The sequence below is a fragment of the Numida meleagris genome, chromosome 5 (genome assembly GCF_002078875.1).
Source record: "Numida meleagris isolate 19003 breed g44 Domestic line chromosome 5, NumMel1.0, whole genome shotgun sequence".
Lineage (NCBI taxonomy): Eukaryota > Metazoa > Chordata > Aves > Galliformes > Numididae > Numida > Numida meleagris.
In genome coordinates, this window is record NC_034413.1 from 26,705,303 (window position 1) to 26,725,011 (window position 19,709).

Here is a 19,709-nt window from a genome sequence, read left to right on the forward strand (position 1 = left end):
GTTTCTAATACATCTTCTTGATAAAACTTTTTTATTCTTCAGCATCAAGTTTTCTCCTTCATAAAACTGTACATCCCACCTTAGCTTGAGGCTTCTTTTTTTCTCTTGGGAATGGTAAACAGTATTTAAAGATTTCAGAACAGAGTTTGTATCCAATCCCTTTAAACCCTGGGGCTGTTGCTATTTATGTATTATGGTATTAAGCTAGGCAAAATTAGAAGGCAATATTTCATCTCTAATTGGTGAGTTCAAAAGGCTCCCACCTATGAGACTCTATAATTAAATAAGGTGACTTCTAGCTCACTCAGTTTTGTGAAAGGATTCTCCCTCCCCCACAGGCCAGTTCTTGTTCATGCAAAGTAAGGCAACGCATACCACAGAGGACCTAACAAAATGGTCAGATATTCAAACTCAGGGATCCAACAGTGAACAATGAATGCAGTTAACATTTTTAGAATTTTTTTTAAATGATTGTTTTTAGTAAATTACAAGCTCTTCGTTTTCCGCTTATTTTTCCCCTTAATCTCATAATGTCATTGTTTTGTTTTATTTTTCCTGTTTATTCTGATCAATGTAGACAGCATATGATTTATCTGAGTTCAGAGTAGTCTGGACTCCTTTGAAGGGTTAACACTTGGGATGCGCCTTTTTTATTCTCTGTACCTTCTTCTATTTCTTTTTACTCTCCCTTTCCCAGCAACTAAATTTTTCATTTTCAGTTCCTGAAAGAAGATACCAGGGGAATAACTGCAAAATGACAAATATCGGGTGTACACAACAGCTCTGATTTCTCCATAGTTAACTAACATTGTAGCCATTATCATTTAATTTTAAAAGCTGGATTTATTACCATGTGAACAGGTTGGAATTACTATAGGTTTAAAATACCATCGTTGCAATGCATTAGACCTGTTTCATTAACAATGAGATTTTATTAATTGTTATTAAAAGGGAATTATTATCTTACTATCTTACAGTTATATCTCTAAACTTATACGAACAGCTCTTTTTTCTTAGTAGGCACTGCCACGCAAATTTACCTTGCATTTTATATATTTAAAATCTCTCAACACTTACACAGCAAATAAAAGGTGCTGTTTGCTGCACGTTGTATGAGCTAACCTTTACCTGTTCAGGAGTGAATACTTGAAATAATTCAGTAACTCAACCTCTATCACCTTGTTTCTCAGCCTTCAGATTCTCTTCTAGTAGGAGAGAAACAATGGGACTACTGTTATCTGAAGAGAATGGTAGGAGAAGAGGTCTTTTAACAACTGTAGGAACAAGCCAATTCCTAGCTTCTGAGGAATTTGGAATTCTCATCAGCTCTTCGTTTACTGTCAATGGGTATTCTTCCTCCAGAAAAAAAGGTATGTTTCCAAAGATTCATGTAGTAATATATGGATTCATATCATCTGCTTTAGTCTTACAAACTAACCTGTGCAAACAATTTCTCCTTTTTTTTTTTGTTAGTAGAACACAAATTTCAGTATTCTAGTATTGTAGTAATAGTTTTCCAGTAACAAATGCAGTTCATGATCACAAATGATTTGGCTTGTTCTACCCACAGTGGCCGCATCCTTGAAGCCCTAAATTTTCATATATATTGTTCAAATACATAATAAATGACAGACAAAGCAGATAATGCAGCAAGTCCTCTATAAGAAGGCACTACTCTTATTCAGAAGAATTTAAATGAAATAAGAATATGCATAACCTGCTATTCTAGTCTTGAATGTGTTAGGGCATTAGTGAAAAGTTCATTGAGATCTGTGGGAATCTTTCTACTAATTTCTAAAAGAATGGATCAAGCCTTTACATTTGAGCCATTTTACATATGTAAGTAGTCCTTGTTTGGACTTACAGATTTAAAAGGAAAGATCTCCTTTCTTGTTTTTAGGTATTGTGTTACTTTGTAGTATAAAGCTGGCATTTGGGTTGCTTGAAATACATGAAAGCACTATTGTAGTCAGGGAAGTACAGGAAAAGGGAGATGCAAGGATTTTCTGCCATCTAGTGGACCGTGTTTGGAAAATAAGTCTATGTGCCTCTTAACAGCACGTTATGTAATGTGTGGGACAGAAGAGGGTAAAGATCTCCATATACGAACAATAGAAACAAAGATTTTTAGCAGCAGAAAGTTCCTAGTAGAATTAGGTTAGTTACAGTGCTACTCTCTCCTTGCTTTAAAGCATAGACTTACTGATTTACTCACATCTGAGCTACATACTCAGCAATGCAGTTTCATTGTGAGATTAGTTTCAGTGTAAACAAGATTTAACCCCATTACTTTTCAATACGATCCAGACTGAAATAGTCTTGTAGACCTTCTTAAGGGGCTGGTTTTTGTTTTTGGATGTTGCACATATTGGACTGTATGTTTTAATCTGGAAACTGCTAGTGTGGAATTTTAGAGGAAATAAGGCATCCTATTCCCGTTAACACTGACTGATGGCATAAAGGAATTCCATTTCTAAATTCTCCACTGCAAATCTTTACAGTTATATTCATTATTTCAGCCCTTTCATGCAGCAGATTTGCGAAAATAGAAATCTAAAACTTACTGGTTAAAGTGAGAGTACTGCTAAGGCCTGAGGTTGCACTTGGAGGAAAAAGATGAATGTTGTGGTTTCATATATCATCCTTTGAAAATAGTTGATCTTTTCAGATTAAGGTTGCCTTTTACACCGCAGGGCAGAATTTATATGCATTGATAAAGTTGGATGAAGAGCTTTTCTAACTACCTTGTTGGTGACAGGATCAGTGTCAGGAAATGTTACTTTCTCCATTTCTTCCTAAACAGCAAGTTTCTGTTTGCTTAGAACTGCAACTGTCTTTAAGGCCAGGGTCATGTTCCAAAACTAGTTTAAAGTGTTACAACACCAAATGAATATTACTTGAAAAAAGTACCAAACAAAAATCAGTAACCTACAATAAAATCTCTTTTTGTTAAACCTCATGCACCTCAGTCACTTTGGGGTTTAATTAGAGAGGTATTTTAGAATCCTTTATTTTAAAACTTCTCTCTTTATTCTCAAACTTCTCTCTGCAACTTCCTGAGGAGGAGAGGCGCAGGAGGAGGTGCTGGTCTCTTCTCTGGTAACTGATGACAGGACGTGCAGGAACAGCACAGTGCTGTGCCAGGGGAGGGTCAGAGTGGAGATCAGGAAAAATTTCTTTGTTGTGAGAGTAGTGGAACAGGCTTCCTGCTGAGGTGGCTGATGCATTGTGCTTGTCAGAGTTCAAGAGGCACTGAGCCCCAGTAATTAGCTTTACTTTATGCTTATCCCTGAAATGGTCAGGCAGTTGGATTTGGTGATCTCTGTAGGTACCTTCCAACGGAACTATTCTGTTCTAGTCTAAACTCCTGAATAGTACGGAGAGACTTACTGTTTCTCTCTCTGCAAACTTTAATGCTATTTGCATTTGTAGTATTACATTTGTATAATTTCAAATTTTCTCATGTCCTCTGGAATACATTATATCCTTTCGGTACCTACAAAAGAAGAATTTCCCACATGCAGGCAGACAAAGCTTAGATTTGAAATAATTTTGCTGTCTACACAATGACACAGAACATAGTTTTCATACTGCACATTTTTAACTTGTCATTGTGAGGCAATAGGGCTCAAAACCAGCAATATAAGGAATTGCAAAGCAGCAGCCCGTCACATAAAATAAAAGTAGTGCCTCTTATTCTGAGTTGAATTCAACAGCCAGCTTCTTCCCTAACAGATACGGGTATTAGTTTATGTCTGCCCCAGGTCTGTGTAAACTAGAGTTTGCACTGCCCCCAGATTAGTATTTAATACTAATCAGTTTATTTTGAAGATATTTTGACTGTCCACAGCTTGCTCTAATCAGCATTATGGAAGTAAATCCTCTGTTCTCATCTTTCCTTCTTTTGCAAGACAGAAATAATAACATTTGACTGAGAACACAGTATATGCTGACTCACCTAACCGAAATCAAATGAAGAGAAAGTGAAACCTTTATTGACTCTGAGATCCCTAAATAGTTTATTAAAGCTCTGAACTGACCTTTTTTTCACCTTTATATCTCAAAGATAAATCAGTCTGCTTTATGTCTAAGTAAAATTTTTGTATCAGTTTCATTTCGGTAGATCTGGAGATAAAGCTACAGAAAACTACAGAAAACAATGAGTTTAAGACTGTTAGAATTGTTGAGCTTTTCATATTTACTTGACTGTCAAAATAAAAATCAACATTTTAGTTACCTTGCTAAGATCAGAAAACTTAATTTGAAACAGAACTGCATTTAGACTTAGATTGCTAACTCATTTAATTTGTTCATTTTGAAGGTTCACATTTTGGTCATCAGTAGTATTAGAAGTTGACTCCATTTGTAACACATTAGTACAAACAGGATTTAAATAACATCAAGGAATATATTTTCCACATAAATGAATCATCAAATATATTCCTTCAGTAATTGGATCTGTGGGAAATGGAAGCATAGTATTACTAAGTACTTTAAGAAGTCATTCTTTAATCCAAATATAAGCCTGAATTTGAGAAATTCATTATATGGTCTTATCTATTTTGCAAATATCCTACTTTGCTTATTTTGTCTCCATCCTAAGGTGTGCTTTCTCAAGCTATTTTATCAACTGGGAAGTGCCCTGGTGTTCCTAAATGGGTATACTGGGCTATTTTGCAAATGCATTTATTTTGACAAGTTAGGCTATACATTGTTTTTACAGACTGCTCCCTTGCTTAACTTCTTCCTCCTCCATTTGTTCCACATTTTCACCACTACAAATACAACATAGCTCTTGATCTGAAGCTGAAACAAAACTAGCAGTTCAGTTGGTTCTGTGTATATAAATTTCCTGATAATGTGTGTGTCCTATAGCAAAATGTACATATTTTTTTTTCTAAAAGAAATGCTTGCACGTTCCAGTGCTTGGAAGTCTCCTTACCTGGCTGGTAGACAGAAGGCTTTATGCTAGCAGTAGTGACAACTCTTGGTTTTGAAGTAGCAGAAGCAGCAGGAGTTTCGCCATAGCTTGCAGAAGCTGGCACTGGTGTATATGACTGACTGGTGTTTCTAAAAACAAAATGAAGGCATGAGCAACTTTATAAACAGCAAAAGTTACTGATTATGAAATGAAGGCATTTGGAAGCTTCCAAGTACCCCAGAAGAGCTGTCCGTGAGAGCTAGAGAGAGAATACAGTGAGATTCACTAATCATTATCATTGCTAAGAGAGACTTGAAAGTTCTTCAGAAAGAAAAGTTGGCTTAGTAAGGGTTTTAAATAACACTGAGTCACTCCTGTCTCAGAGGATAGCTTACTGAAGGAATGAGATGGATTTATTAAAGGAATTCTCAGTTTAACAAAGGATCAGACTTAAGGAATATGCACAAAAAGTTTTGGTTTTCTGTTGATTTACAAACCAACAGGCCTGCTTTTATCTAGAATAAATCAGTCTGGGATTTCTTACTGATTTGAAAAGATACTGGTTCAGAAGCGTAATTTATGAATTTAATTACTAACTATAGATTATATAAGCGTTGTGCTCCTTTCAAAAGGATTGGAGTGCCCTTTAAAAACCACTTCTGAAACTCTTTTCCATATTTAGATTGAGACCATAATTAGTGATATTTTTTCTAATGTTTGGATTCAGCAGCTGAAAAATACATGACATATTATTATATGTTAATATAGACATATACTATTATGCCATTTCTGCATTCCTAGATTAAAAACTTTTGCTCAGGGTTCCAAGCATCAATAAGGAATAATTTTTCTCCATTTTATGGCTCAGATGGTTATTCTGTGTTTGATTATAGTAACACGTTGAAGTATATGACTCTTCTGTTTGCCCATTACTTAGGATGATTCTATTTGTAGTAACTTTGCTTCACAGACTGCTAAAAGAGCATGAAAAACAAAGCAAGCTAGAAGGAATGAAATAAAGAATTACGGAGGAGAGAGGTAAGAAATACTGAGATGCTTGCAGTAATAAAAACGTTCAGTATTCAGTGTCATTTTTACTCACCTCAATAATATGGTTTTACTCTCAGTTTCAGTATCTCAATGAGGCAGATACCTATCAATTTGTGCTGAGATTTTAGGAGTTACTTCTATGTTGACTTTGTCTATAAGAGACAGTTTGTAAGCGTAAGAAGGCATGTCCTGATTTGCAAGATCCATGATACGTCTTGGCTTGTACTTTCTCTGACAATGCAAATAGGTCCCATCTGGAGAGTGTGTTATAATTTTTACCTATGACAAAACCAGCAAACTCCTTCCAGTGGTGGTAGAAAACACTCTCAACAAATGTAAACTTTTGATTTGATTTTTAATTTTTAACAAAATAAACTTATCCTGACAATCCAGCTTTTTACTACTCTGACAGTACTTACACAAGATCTAGTCTGCAGAGCGTTGCTGCCTCAGGCTAATTTATTTTGTCTTCTTAGTTAGACCTAGAAACATTGCTATTGCTATAATGACTAAAACTAGTTATTTCTATACCTAGTCAAGGGGTTAGGGCTGGATTTGGGCCTACTAGGGCCCAAGAGGCTCTCAAGGATAAACTGTTTCAGTGAGTTTCTATTCACTGTAAATTTTGTTGTGAACTGTGCCATGATTTTGTAACCACCAAAGCACAGTATACCTTTCAACTTTCCATTCTTAGCATCTACCTCTGCATCTATAACGCATAAGAACACACTCTACTTGGGGTCACTGGACAGAGAATCATTGCTTCCACTGTAGCACAGACAGGAAGAGTTATACTTCAGGGACTTTCAAAACATCTTTAGCTAAAGATGCAGTATCTAAAGATGTTTCATTGTTTTAAAAATCTACTATTCAAGGTAAACCAGACAGAAAACCAGTAAGAAATACTTACCTTTACAGGATCAGTGATCAATATTTACTATGTGAATAGAAAGTTTTTAAGCTGTGTATGGCATATATAGACTTAATCTGAAAACGGGATACACACAAGAAAGCCTACTCCCAGATGTGCAGTTTTGCTGACAGTAAGACTCATTTCAGTGATTCTTAACACACAAAACACAAAGAAATTCTGAGCCAGATTAGTGATACTTAACTGCCTTGAAGAAAAATGGTTATTAAAAATTCAAGAGTTTTTTAAAGTTAAGAGTGCGATAAAACCATGCTACCAGATTCCTTGTATGTGTAGGGAAATTAAGTCAAAAAGACAAAAAAGAATACCAGAAAGAATTGTATTCATTGTATCAAATTAACGACAAAATTAGAAGTCAATTACTGAAATCTATTCCAAATGTATAATGCATATTAAATACAGTAAGGAAGATAAAAAGGCTTGTCAAATAGAAATGAAGTGTTACAACACATCATTACATGTTTTAGTGAAGTTAAAAGATTTATCAGATAGAATTTCTGCTGTAGAAAAGGAAATAGAGTTATCATTACAGAAAAAAAAAAAAGAAAAAAAGTGGGAAAAAAGGAAAGAAGAAGGAAAGAATGAAAAAAAAGATGTCCTAAGTGGTGAAGATGCTGTAATGTAACAAGAAGCAATGGCATATCTAAAGCAGTGAGAGCACCCTTACTGGATTTATCTGTAGCAGCCAATGGCATGTGAGAGGCAATGAATTAAATAACTGGCTCTGAAAATTATTAGTTATAAGAAAGTAAGGATTTTCATGTTAATACTTCACTGGATGCCTATTAGCAGCAATAAACTGGGTTGTTAAGTGCTTTTAAGGTATAGTAGCTGCACAAAACATTTTTATACCTCTTCTTTGACTGGTAGCTGATGGAGGTGGAAGAATGCCGGTTGAAACTAAAATGAGACAAAAGTTGTATTTGAAAAGAATGAATCAAGAAAATAGGGATATCTTGTCTTACAGTGAATTTCCTTATGAATAGGAGATATTTTTAATAAGAGCTAAATTAAACAACATGTATATATTTATAATAATGTAAGATCAGTATTACATTACATTTTGCTTATCTTATTAAAGCTGGGAATCATAGTGAAACCTGAATATGGGTTACAAGTAAATGAGCTAGTATATTGCTCCGTAATTCACTCTCATCCACTTTTATTCATTCTTTAGTTGTGGGATTACAATTCAACCACTGGACTGTTTACTTTGACATTCACCATCAATTTGTATTACCATAAAAATTAGGTATGAGTTTCCTTTTGTCAGTAACATAAGCTTAATTGACATATAAGGAAAACTTGAATGAACCAAAGTTCAAAGATCAGCTAAGTTTCCTGGCTAATTATGGATCAAATAAGGATAACCCCACAGAAAGGACAAGCAGGAAATAGTTGAAACAGCAACATCAATCTATCATGGGCAACTTTTCCATTGCAGTACTGTTCTACTATTATATGCTAAGTAGAGCCTTGGGTGAACAGGTAGATTTTTTTTTTCTTGGGGAAATAACATCATTTCAGAAAAAGATGTCTTATTCGTGTAAATATAAGAAGTACTTAGTCCTTGCAGAGCATATGATCTGAGAAAGAAGAGGGTTCAGAATGAACACATCTTCTGCCTAAATGCAGAGCAGTACAGAGCTGTGTGGCATCAATCACACCACATAGGAACACAGCCCACATTTGCCAGAAATAACAGTAGGACCTTGTCACACATCAGTTATTTTCTTAGCTTCTGGAGGTTTTTTTTCCTTTACCACATACACTGCTTGGATTCAGACCCTTGGATCACAGCAGCTACATATTTCTTGTAGAACCACAATGCTGACTCTCCTTTGCTTCTCCTGTTGCTATATTCCCAGAGTGCTGTCTCACTGGTTACCCTGCTCTTACCCTCCAAATGGAATAGCCAATTGCATAAAGAACTTTGTCACTTATTTAAAAAACTCCTTCTATGCGTTTTTCTTTTTTTGTAAATAAGATTGTAAGTGCAAATTAAGATTACTTCTGCGGGTTTAAAAGTGCAGAGAAATGTGATCAGTTACAGATTAATGACTTCTAACATCCTTCTTCAGGAACATTATGAAAATTTTAGCCATGTTAGTTGCTATGCATCCACACAGCCCCATTCAGAAAAGTAAAATCAATATAAAACTGATCTATCAAGGTTTAAAATCAGATTTAAATAGCTAAGGACATTGATCAATAAATTGTCCTGTACTTTCTTGGTAGATCTCTTAATGTAGCTGGAAGGGGAAAAAAAGAAACCAACAAACTACTGAATCAGTGGTGGGACAACCTCAGGCTTGTTCTACCTGAACATGTTTTACAGGATGGAGATACTGTTGTAACTAAGATCATCCATATTGTATTTTGAACTAAAGTTGTATCAACTACTGCAGTGCTCCAGTAGTACATGTCAAGGTGATACTTGACCTTTCAATCTATATTTTGGCATGCTAATACATTTCTTGATTTCTAAATGAAAACCATCAGATGTTCAACAATTTGAATTATAAAAGAATTTAGAAACCAATTCTAGGCCTTTATTTTTGAATGCTAGCTATAGTATATGACAGTTTTAAAAAGAAACAAACAAAAAACAAGTGCACTGAGATAAAGAAGCTATTTCAGCTGCAACACTCCAACAAAATGTGAATTTGCATCTTCTACTTGATTGCCAGGGTGCTGATTTTTAACACATCCTGAAGGTTTCTGACTTGCCTTTATGTCCCAGGGCTTGTTGCATTTCTGTACTACTGAGAGGGAGACTACCTAAGAGAATAACATATGCCTGCTGATAACAACTTGAAGTAAGTGTCAGCATCTTTGACTTAGAATAATTGCCAGCTATGAGCAGTAGCTTTTAACAGTCTGATTAAAGCATTGCTCTCTGAAGTGGACACTTGTTTTTCATAGGTTCTGAGGCTTTCAGGGTAGAATGTACCTCAGGATGTCTCTCATCCAATCTTTTGCTAAAAGCAAGGTGAGCTCTGAGGTCAGACCAGGTTGATCAGGGTTTTATTCAGAGGAGGTCTTGAAAATCTTAAAAAATGGAAATGGCACAGCCCCTCTGGACCATCTGCTGCCCTGCCCAACTTGAAGGTTGGCTTAAGGTTTTTTTTCCTTAACCAGTCAGAATCCGTCTTCACTTTGTGTTCATGGTCTCCTGTTCTCCTGCAGGACATGACTACAAAGAGCTTGGTTCAATCCTGTTAATGATTTCCTCATAGGTAGAAGAAGGCTGTTGTTAGCCTAGAGAAGAGAAGAATTTGGAGGAAGAAGCTAAGCAAAGCTTGTTCCTTCAGCTGTTTCTTCTCATCATCTCAGTGGCCTTCCACTGTACTTGTTCCAGCTTATCAACATTTTTCTTTACTGGGGAACCAAAACTGGATGTAGCATTCCAGTTGCATACTAACTAGTACAAGGTGACGGGAGTAATCACTTACTTCAGTCCATACTCTTTATTCTTAGGCAGTGTTGGCCACATTTGCTGCCCACTGGCACTCAGCCAAGATGCCCTTATCTTTTCAAAGGAGGAGGAAAATGTAAAATGGTCCATGGCAATCTAATGCATAGAAAACATTTTAAATGAAAAAAATCTAGTATTTCAGAGTGATCTTTTTATTCTTGTTAAAAATATGATTGCCACTGATTAGTCCTTACTGATAGATAACTAGAAATAAATTAATAACTACATAGGATTTTATGTTTCTAGGTCTTAGATTGCTTCTTTTCTGAGTGAAAGGAATGTGAAATTAAAGTGAAATGGATAAAGTCTCAATAAAGAAATAGCATTATACTTACTCTGATTTATTAGCTGCTTATACGTAAATTATATTTATTAGTTTATTAATAATATATATTATTATAACTTATTAAAAAGCAATGTGTCTCATATTTCTAAAGATCTACCACTTTTATAACTGATTTAAAAGTTCAGGATGTTTTGGTTCACTTATTTGTAATGTTTTTTAAAGTTTTTAGATGACTGAAGAGTATTGCCTTAAAACTTGGTAGCCAGATTTAGACTGGCCCCTTAGGGTAGCAGCATTTTCAGTGTTCAGAGCTAATATGTCTGTCTTCACCCAGTCAAGCAGCTTCACAGAACAGTAAAAACAAAATTGAAAATAAATTTTATTTCAGAAGTAAATTCATTTCTTAATACTTGGAAAATTTATAGTTTTGACATTTTAAAAATCGGGTGTATTCTTTAGCCTTCCTCTTATATTCTCCCATTCATGATACTTAGAAATTGTCAGTGAATAATATATATATATTTTGCACTCAAGTGTAAAAAAGGCCTTTCTAATCCAAGGTGGGCAACAAAATAAACTTGATTATAGTTTTACCAAGAGAGCCCTGAAAATGATATATGTAATTCATCTGTGTCTTTCTGCATTATTGGAAAATCGATCATTATTTGCACATGTTTTGTGAAACTAACGCTAATATTAATGAAAGTGCAGAAATAAAACGTACTAATGCCATACTACTACTACTTCTTGTGGACTACTACATGAGACCTATTATTGGCTATTTTGTATGTTTTTCACTGAAGTTAAGAGAATACCAAAGAAATCTCCTATGTAGATGTATAAAAATATCCCTATCGTATCAAGATTTTTATGGCTCCTAGGATATAGACTGATGAAACACAAATAGATGTCCGCTTGCTGGCCAGAGCAGTACCATGGCTTCAGATTGATGTCACATTCTGACTGATAGATACATTTCAGTCCTTAGCTTAGAGAAATACTACATTTGAGTCTCTTCTGTCACTCAGAAGAAATAAATAGGTTTTTCACATCAGTGTTATAAAAAGCCAAATACAGTTATTGTTGCTTAGTAAGTATGGGTCTTGCTTTGACTATTAGGGGCTTCTGTCTGCTATAGCTATGTAGGACCCTGTTCTCATATAGATATGTGATCACTCCAACTGACTGAAAGAGGTTTGTTAGTAAAACAACCGTCAGATATAATAGTACTGGTGGTGACATTTAAGAGCCTAATCTGAGCACAGAATTGAACAGAAAAGGAGTATAAGAATTATTTCTGAAGTGCACTGAGCACTCATAATTTGAAAATGAGGTCATCTTACAGTGTTTAATGATAGATACCCATAAAATAATGAATTCCTTATGTAATTCATCACTTCGGAATTTTGCAAGCTTGTGCATAAAACTAGATGCGTCGCTAGCAGTAAAAACCCTTACAAAGTCTTCTATTCCGTTCTTGCCTTCTATTCTTGGTAGCATTCTTGGTGACACCAATTTAATAATGTAACGGAAAATGAATAGTATAACTTAAATAAATGGACTTACATCAACATGTTAGTTTTATTTCTTATTTTTTAGCAGATACATATCGGAATTAGAGAAACGAAACTAAACAAAGCCATGCTCACATACTAAGACTCAGAACTCATCTGATCTTCTGTTACTTAGCTGTTTCATTTTTGCATTTGTTTCAGTGATGTGAAGCAAATAAAAGTGCTTTCAAGTCTGTACTTCTGCATAGCGCTTAACTGCTGTTTTTTATGTTAATCTTGAAGAAGATCATTATATCTCTTAATGCGTGGTCTTCAAATGTGCATGTTTTTGCCTATCTGTGGTCTTTCATTAGCCACAACTAAGAACATAATAAATGAAGAGCTGTGGTCCTTTGAAAGTGCATCAGATGGTTAAACTGTGATCCCGTGTTTTCACCAAGAAAAAAAAACAAATCTGTCATTCTCACCTGGCCTCACTGGACACATATTTTCATTTTAAGATGGCAAAACCAGCACAAGCTTACCAACTGAAGTACCTTTGAGCAAAATTAATTTCTTGGTCACGTACCTTAAGTCTAAAACTAAGGTGTTTACTAACATGGTTTTAACATCAACCACCAAACAAGGTGGCCATTCTATTAAACACGTCATGCTTTAAAATATTCTTCACAAAACCAATCTCTTAAGAAGCCGAAAACTTTAAATGTGAGAGAATAATACAGAATAAAAACAAATTGAGTAAAAAGAAACAGAAGAGATCTTTATAAATATACCTAGACTGAGATGAAAGAGCAGATGAAATAGTGGAAGCTGCTAATGACATGTTCTTGGACCCAAGAAAGGGCTTAGGTTGTGAAAGAGAGCTGGGGGCTGCAAGCACTCTGCAGAAGACACAGTAAAAGTATGAAAGCATATACACAATAATTTTACAGGGACAAAAATATTGCCATCATAATCAAGCTTTGTCAGAGTTCAGGTACAAGAGAACTGCTGCATAGTTACCAGGAACAGGTTTTCTGTAGCATACATCTGCAGGCTTACAGAATAGCACAACCAAGCACATTCCTAGAGAGCACAAGTCAAAATGCACGTTATGTAAAAATCTTAAAAACAGAGTCTGTTGAAAACTGAGAAAGACAGTAATTTGAATTAAGATGTTTGAATCTGAATTCAAGCTAAACATTTTACTATGAAAGCAATATCAGATGGAAGATTATCCTTCTTAAGAAAACAAGTTACTGACATGATTAGTTGAATAGAGGCATTTAGTTTTGAGGCATATACTCACAAATCAATTTTCTTCATATTATCATTTCAAATGGGGAATAAAATTGCTTGAATCATATCATTATTTCATGTAAAAGTGCCTTTCAGCATAATTCTGAATTACAGTGTAATGCCCTACATTCAAACCTCCTTTGATAGCTGGATGATTGGCTTTCTTGTACTGGACTAAAAACACTGGATTCCTGTAGGTCACAATTAGGAAAAACATTACTGAAGTAAAAAAACTAAGTAGTTGGCATGCATAAGCAATTGAAGTGAACTAGCAAAAATTTAAGAAGTAATAGAACCAAGAGAACACTTCCAAATTCATTTACAGAATTCTAAGGTATGACAGACTACATCTTAGATCTCAATTAATTAAAGTCATTTATATTATTGAAAATGTGTTTTTCCCTGGATTTTTAAAGCACGCTAAAATATATACCTTTTAGGAATACTTATGTAGCGAAAAACAACAACAACAACAGAGAAGCAGATTCTGTGATTCTATATGCACCAAACTAATTCACTCTTACTTTCCTAACAATTTCTATAATGCAGTGTAAATCCTATTTCTCCACAGACTGAGTCTGATCACTTTTGATATGCGACTGGAACTCCTACTGTACACTACTAGTGTTATGAATTTGCATCTCCTTGAATTTCACATAGGTCTATAGCTTAACTCCATTAGAGAAAAGAGGTAGATAAATCTGTTAGAGATGACTTGATGTAAAACTTTACAGAGCACTCAATCATCGAATGAGTGCTTTTGCTGACATCTGCTAAAACACAGTAAGCTCAATTACATGAGTAAGTTACTTTAAAAAAAAAAAATTCAATTTCATGCCACACTACAGAAATATTATTAGGAGAAGCTGCATTCAGCCACTCCTAAGTACTGTGATGAGTTGTTCTAATTTTACTATAAGTGGTGGAAAAACATTTCTAGTTTTGACCCTAGACTTGCTTTTTGAAAATATAAACTATATTCCAGACTTAACATGATTTTTTTGCCATTTTTTGGGCAGTTTTATTTTGCAAATTCTTTGCAATCATGAACATTCTCTAAAATAAGAAAAAAAAATACAACAATATATAAAAATATATAAAATAAGCTACAGCTTGTACATACAACATTCTTATGTTTAGAATGTGTATGCAGCATTTCCAGAGCCATACAGGGGTATATCTGCGAAAGGCCAAAGCAATGAAGCATTACCTTTGGAAGGAGGATGAGAAAGACTCTTGCACTACTGAGGTGGGAGTGGTTGCTGGTGGTGTCATCAGACTGGCTGTATGTTGAGCAGCAGTAGCAGGCTGATGTGCTGAAGCATGTAGTGCAGAGGCAGAGGCAGAGCTGGTAGATACTGGAGCATGCTCAACAGGTGTACTAATTAGAGTTAAATTAAATAAAACAAAAAGCATCTTAAAAAGGTGCATTTCTAAACGTAAAGCAAAAAACCTACTATGTTTGCACCTGAAGCTGCAAACATAGTAGCATGCTGTGTTACTTAGAGAAAAGCACAATAACGCAAATAAAAAAAAGACATTTGTTAGACTTTTTTGTACAAGCAGTTAAGACTGTAATGTAGCCCTGCATGACTGAAATTTATCCCAGGTCTTATACAGCACTTAAGTCCTGCTCCCACTGAAACCAGTGGTAGGAAACATGGCATGTAGTTCTTAGATGGTTGTACAGACTCTGTCACAAACTCTTCAAATTATGATAAATTTCACCCAACATCCCTGGAGCAGAAGTTTACATTAAGGACTAAACCTCTTAATTAGATGAAGAAATGCAGTTTGAGGAATATTGTTATAGTTTTGTAGCAGCAGATTTTCTGGAAGTTCTCAAAGTCTAAAGAGCTAGTCAGCACAGTTTTGTGCTAAGTTTGTTTTGCACAGTACGGGTACTAGAAAGTTGTTAATAAAGAGTCCATTAACTGTTAGCTCATCTCTGCCTTAAATTCACCTTATGTTATGCTGGCCAGCCCATCAACCAATAAGAAGTCTTTTTACACATAAGGACAGTACACAACATACAAGGGGAAGATATAGCATAAAATATTACTATCTTCAGCTTTAAAACTACTTCAGAGATGATCTTGAGGTCTTTACACTGGAGTCCAATGTTGGCACAGATAAATCAAAATGTTCATTTTATCTTTAATTGCAAAATAGATCAATTTAAATGGAAAAGAAAATCTTCTGTCCTGTGGCCATTTTACTAACATTTCTTTCATTACCTGCTAAGCACCCAGTGCTTATTAACATATTTTGTCCTTGAACCTTCACTCAGATTTAGAAAGTATTACTCATCTGTTAGAGAGAGAAAATTGGGTGAAGTTGGTCTGTTAGACAACCTTGCACGACAGCGTAGTCGGAGTCATCCACTGCTAAAAACTGAAACAGTCTTTTGGGAGGCTCCGTTTATTGTCTTCAACTAGTTATAGGGGAGATTCAGGTTAGATATCAGGAAAGGTTGTTCACTGAGAGGGTGGTCAGGCACTGGAACAGTCCCCCAGGGCAGCGCTTGTGGCACTGAGCTGCCGGAGCTCAAGAAGCATATGGACAATGCACTCAGACATAGGGTCTGATTTTGACTGGTCCTGTGCGAAGCGGGGAGTTGGACTGGATGATCTTGATGGCTCCTTCCAACTAAGAATATTATATCATTCTGTGATTCTATGACAGTTCTTAACATCAAATGAAAAAATATGTATATTCTGATGGATTTACAAGGTTCAAGTTCTTTGCTTATTGTTTCAATGAACTGGATATTAACAAAAGGAGAATAATATGCATATTCATTATTCAGTTGTCAATAAACCAGATGAAAATTACTACATCATTTAAAATTGCTCACCAAAGAAAGAGAAAGGAAAAAAAGAAGAAAAAAAAGGAAGGACAAAAGCATAATTTTGTCTCCAGACCAATTCTATCGTGGGTTTAATTAAGTTTTAATTAAAGTCTTTACTTTTATGTCTACCAGAACAAATAAGACGCTGAAAAATAAAACTAATTGGAATTTGAGTTTTCAAATTATTATACTATTTTGGGTCACAACTTTCAGATGTAATATAAGCATCTAATAACCAGACATTAGGGCCATTTTTCTTGATGCCATATTTGTGTGTTATAGGTTCATTTTCTTTAGCAGTTATCTCAATGTGTTTAAAAAGGAAAAAAAAAATACAACCAACCATGGTACACTGTTAACATAATTGTCTTGTCCACAAACATTGGTGAACATCATTAAAAACAATGGCTGTATTTTTATTCCTTTACACCTAACTTATAAGTTAGGTTCTTACACATGACACCTATGAAGGTGATGGCATGTTAGTGATTCTGTCATATAATGTAGAAACAATGCCCACAATGTTCTTTTCTGAGCACAGTAAGCATCAAATAACAAAAGACAGCTTGCTGTTCCAAGACTGTTTTTCAGCCAAACCTCAGCACTTGAACACTTTCTCTCAGCCTTTTTTTCTGCAATTTTGCCATCGTGTATTTTCTGTCTTTCAGCCATTCTGTCTCAAACTTTCTCATGCTCCTTTCAGAAACATTGATTTAAGATGGTACACTCCTCAGGAGCTAGAATAAATATTCAGTACTTAAGAATTCCTGACACCCCTTGTTCTTCAAGAGGCCATCCTCTCCGTTTGTACCTTCTGCTGTAGGTTTGGTATTCTAAATGATTATTTTTATTCCAACTCAGTATTTTACTATTTAAGTAGCTGAAATTGAAGCATACTTGTTACACCCAAGTTGAATGCAACCCACAACAAAAGCAGATAATCAATGTTTTCTTCCTTATGAATTTCACTTGCAATTAGCAAACTTACAAATAGCACGGGCGCTTTTGAAAATACTCATCTTGTTTACAGTTCTGGCTTACACATCATTACGTGAAAAATTTTGCAACAGTTTTGCAAAAGTTTGTTTATCACAATCTGCATTTAAATTCAAGATTAACTCTTCCATCTTGATGTATTTGCATTATGTTGTAAATTCTTCCACTTCTGTAATACAGCACTGATTAGATAAACTGCATAGCAGTGTAGTTACATACTATACATCACAGTTATGGATCATGGGCTAGTCTATTACTGAGTTTAAATGCAGAGGAATATTCACAGGATTTCCACCCCTCCCCCCCAGCAACAGCAGGTACTGGGGTTTTGACATTACATGGCATTGACCAAAACTTAATACTTACTTTGATTTAGCAAACATGAAAAGATATACCAAATATCTATTTTATAATGGAATGCAATGCATGTTCTAAAAACAATCTATGGTTTCACCTATTTTGTCTTTCTATTTCCACTGAAAGGAAAATTGTTATAGATTTCAAAAGAATCTTTGAGACTGCATACCTTGAATAGAAGAAAATAGTGGGGTTAGTTAAGTGTGGCCATGATCTCCAAAATGTACACCAAAAGACATACTCTTTGATATATGTTTAAAAAGTAGAGAGAGAGAAAAGAGAAAGAAAAAAAAAATATATATATATATATATATGTCGATATGGACCTGTGTGGAGACAAATTTGAACTGGAAAAACACATGAATTAAATGCAAATATACTGATATATCTTATAAAATTTAAAAGAAACAAAAAGAAATTTTATCTTACATGCTGTAATAGCTTTTCAAAGTGATTAAAATGTTAGAGCCTTGATCACATTCCTGCAGGGCAGAATACATTAAGAGTTTAACAGGAAAAGGAAGTAGAATAGATGTAAATGAAATAGGTAAATGCCTTTAAAAAATCAAGATGATCTTATTGTATACAATATGTACAATCGATAAATAATTCTCTATACTCAGTTTTAGAGAAACAGTTCAGACTAACTTAAACTGTTTTTAATTGATTCAATATGAATTTTAAATAATTTTGTTTAGATATTCAAATGAAATAATTCTTTTTCCCCCCAAGACTGCCTTCTTTTTAGAATTCAAATCAAAACAGATTATCTATTATTACAGCTTCGTGATTACGTAGGCTACAGGTTAATTTTTGTAAAGATATTACATATACTTTTAATCTTTACAATTTTTTTTTATTTTAAGGAAAATCATAGGAAACTGATGTTCTCAAACATCTGAATTTTTGTGGTAACCAATAAACATAAAATGCATGATGTGAGTAACTTAGGTAGATGAAAATAAAGACATATTCTCAACTGATTTTCACTTACGAAAGTAACACAAATCAGTAGAGGTTAAAAGGGTAATAGTAGTTAATAACCATAATGAGGAAACTTGGCAACAAATGCACTTTAAGATTTAAAAAAATAAGCGCAGATTACTCTGTAATCTCTGTAGAGTTCTAACTTGTGACTTTCTGTCCAAAGAACAATTGAGTAGATTAGTAAAGCTGCATTTAGTCTCCTTTATATAACATGAAGTCCTTTTTGTTTCAAGTCATCCAACAGATCTCTGGTATAGAATTGAAAATATAAGGGACAAAACAAAAGGTATAGGGAAAATAATCACCTTTACTGTTGCATTCATAGAAAAAACGTACTAGAGAAGGTATTTAGAGAAAGACATAACATGGAAGAGTTTTGCGTTTGACTATGACAATGTTTGAGAAATACAGAGCATAGTACCAGCTGCTGCTTTCCTGCAGAAGGTGCTTAATGACTTGTCTCTACATTGTAGATGAAATCCTTACAAGTAAAACCTACAGGAATTAGAAGTTGCTGTAATTTGTAGAATTTAGACATCTGCCTTTTAGGCCATAGGCATTTTCAGTCTGGAAGAGTTAGAGATTGTTATTACCAAACCATTCCAAAGCGCGTCAGTTGAGCAGTTACACATCACTGTGTACCTTTGATTACTGGATGAAGAAAGAGAGACTTTATGGCCAGTAGTGACACAACTGGCTTCCCTCTGACTTGTACCCGCTCCAAGCCTCACAGAGCCTCTGGAGGCCATTGGCTTAGCACTGCCAGTGTTGGTACCCATGGTGCATGACTGAGGAGGTTTCAAAGTACTGGAGGTCACATACTGTGGCACATATGTAGTAGCTGTAGCCCTGGGTAACAAAGATTACAAGGAAGTTGTAAATGAGATATTTGTTATCATGTCACCAATTCCCGACGTAATCGGTTTTCAAGAAAGAGAGAGAACTCCATCTACAGAAGAAGCTGGTATATTTAAAATAAAACTGATTATTGAATTTTTATGGTTTTCAGAAATACTGTTGCTTTCTATCCACATCAAATGAAGCAGCATTCTAGAACACT

General features: G+C 34.8%; 1 protein-coding gene and 1 long non-coding RNA gene across 11 annotated transcripts in view; one reads left to right on the top strand and one right to left on the bottom strand.

The window, feature by feature from the left end:
* The window catches only part of LDB3 (LIM domain binding 3), a 125,467-nt gene that overhangs the window by 13,563 nt on the left and 92,195 nt on the right, over positions 1 to 19,709 (bottom strand). For 4 of the 6 annotated variants that reach the window (XM_021399650.1, XM_021399651.1, XM_021399649.1 and 1 more), the window contains 3 exons: positions 14,669 to 14,839; positions 7,755 to 7,802; positions 4,943 to 5,070 (listed from right to left, as the gene is read on the bottom strand). In XM_021399650.1, coding sequence (XP_021255325.1) covers positions 4,943 to 5,070; positions 7,755 to 7,802; positions 14,669 to 14,839 — 347 coding nt within the window. The remainder of the gene's footprint in view (positions 1 to 4,942; positions 5,071 to 7,754; positions 7,803 to 14,668; positions 14,840 to 19,709) is intronic. The other 2 variants (XM_021399653.1, XM_021399652.1) reach the window with 2 other exon arrangements.
* Positions 1 to 19,709, top strand: part of LOC110400064 — a 39,743-nt gene that overhangs the window by 2,936 nt on the left and 17,098 nt on the right. For 2 of the 5 annotated variants that reach the window (XR_002439589.1, XR_002439591.1), the window contains exon 3: positions 1,191 to 1,370. This is a non-coding gene — a long non-coding RNA (uncharacterized LOC110400064). Of the gene's footprint in view, positions 1 to 1,190; positions 1,371 to 5,891; positions 9,722 to 19,709 lie in introns of all 5 variants that reach the window. The other 3 variants (XR_002439588.1, XR_002439587.1, XR_002439590.1) reach the window with 3 other exon arrangements.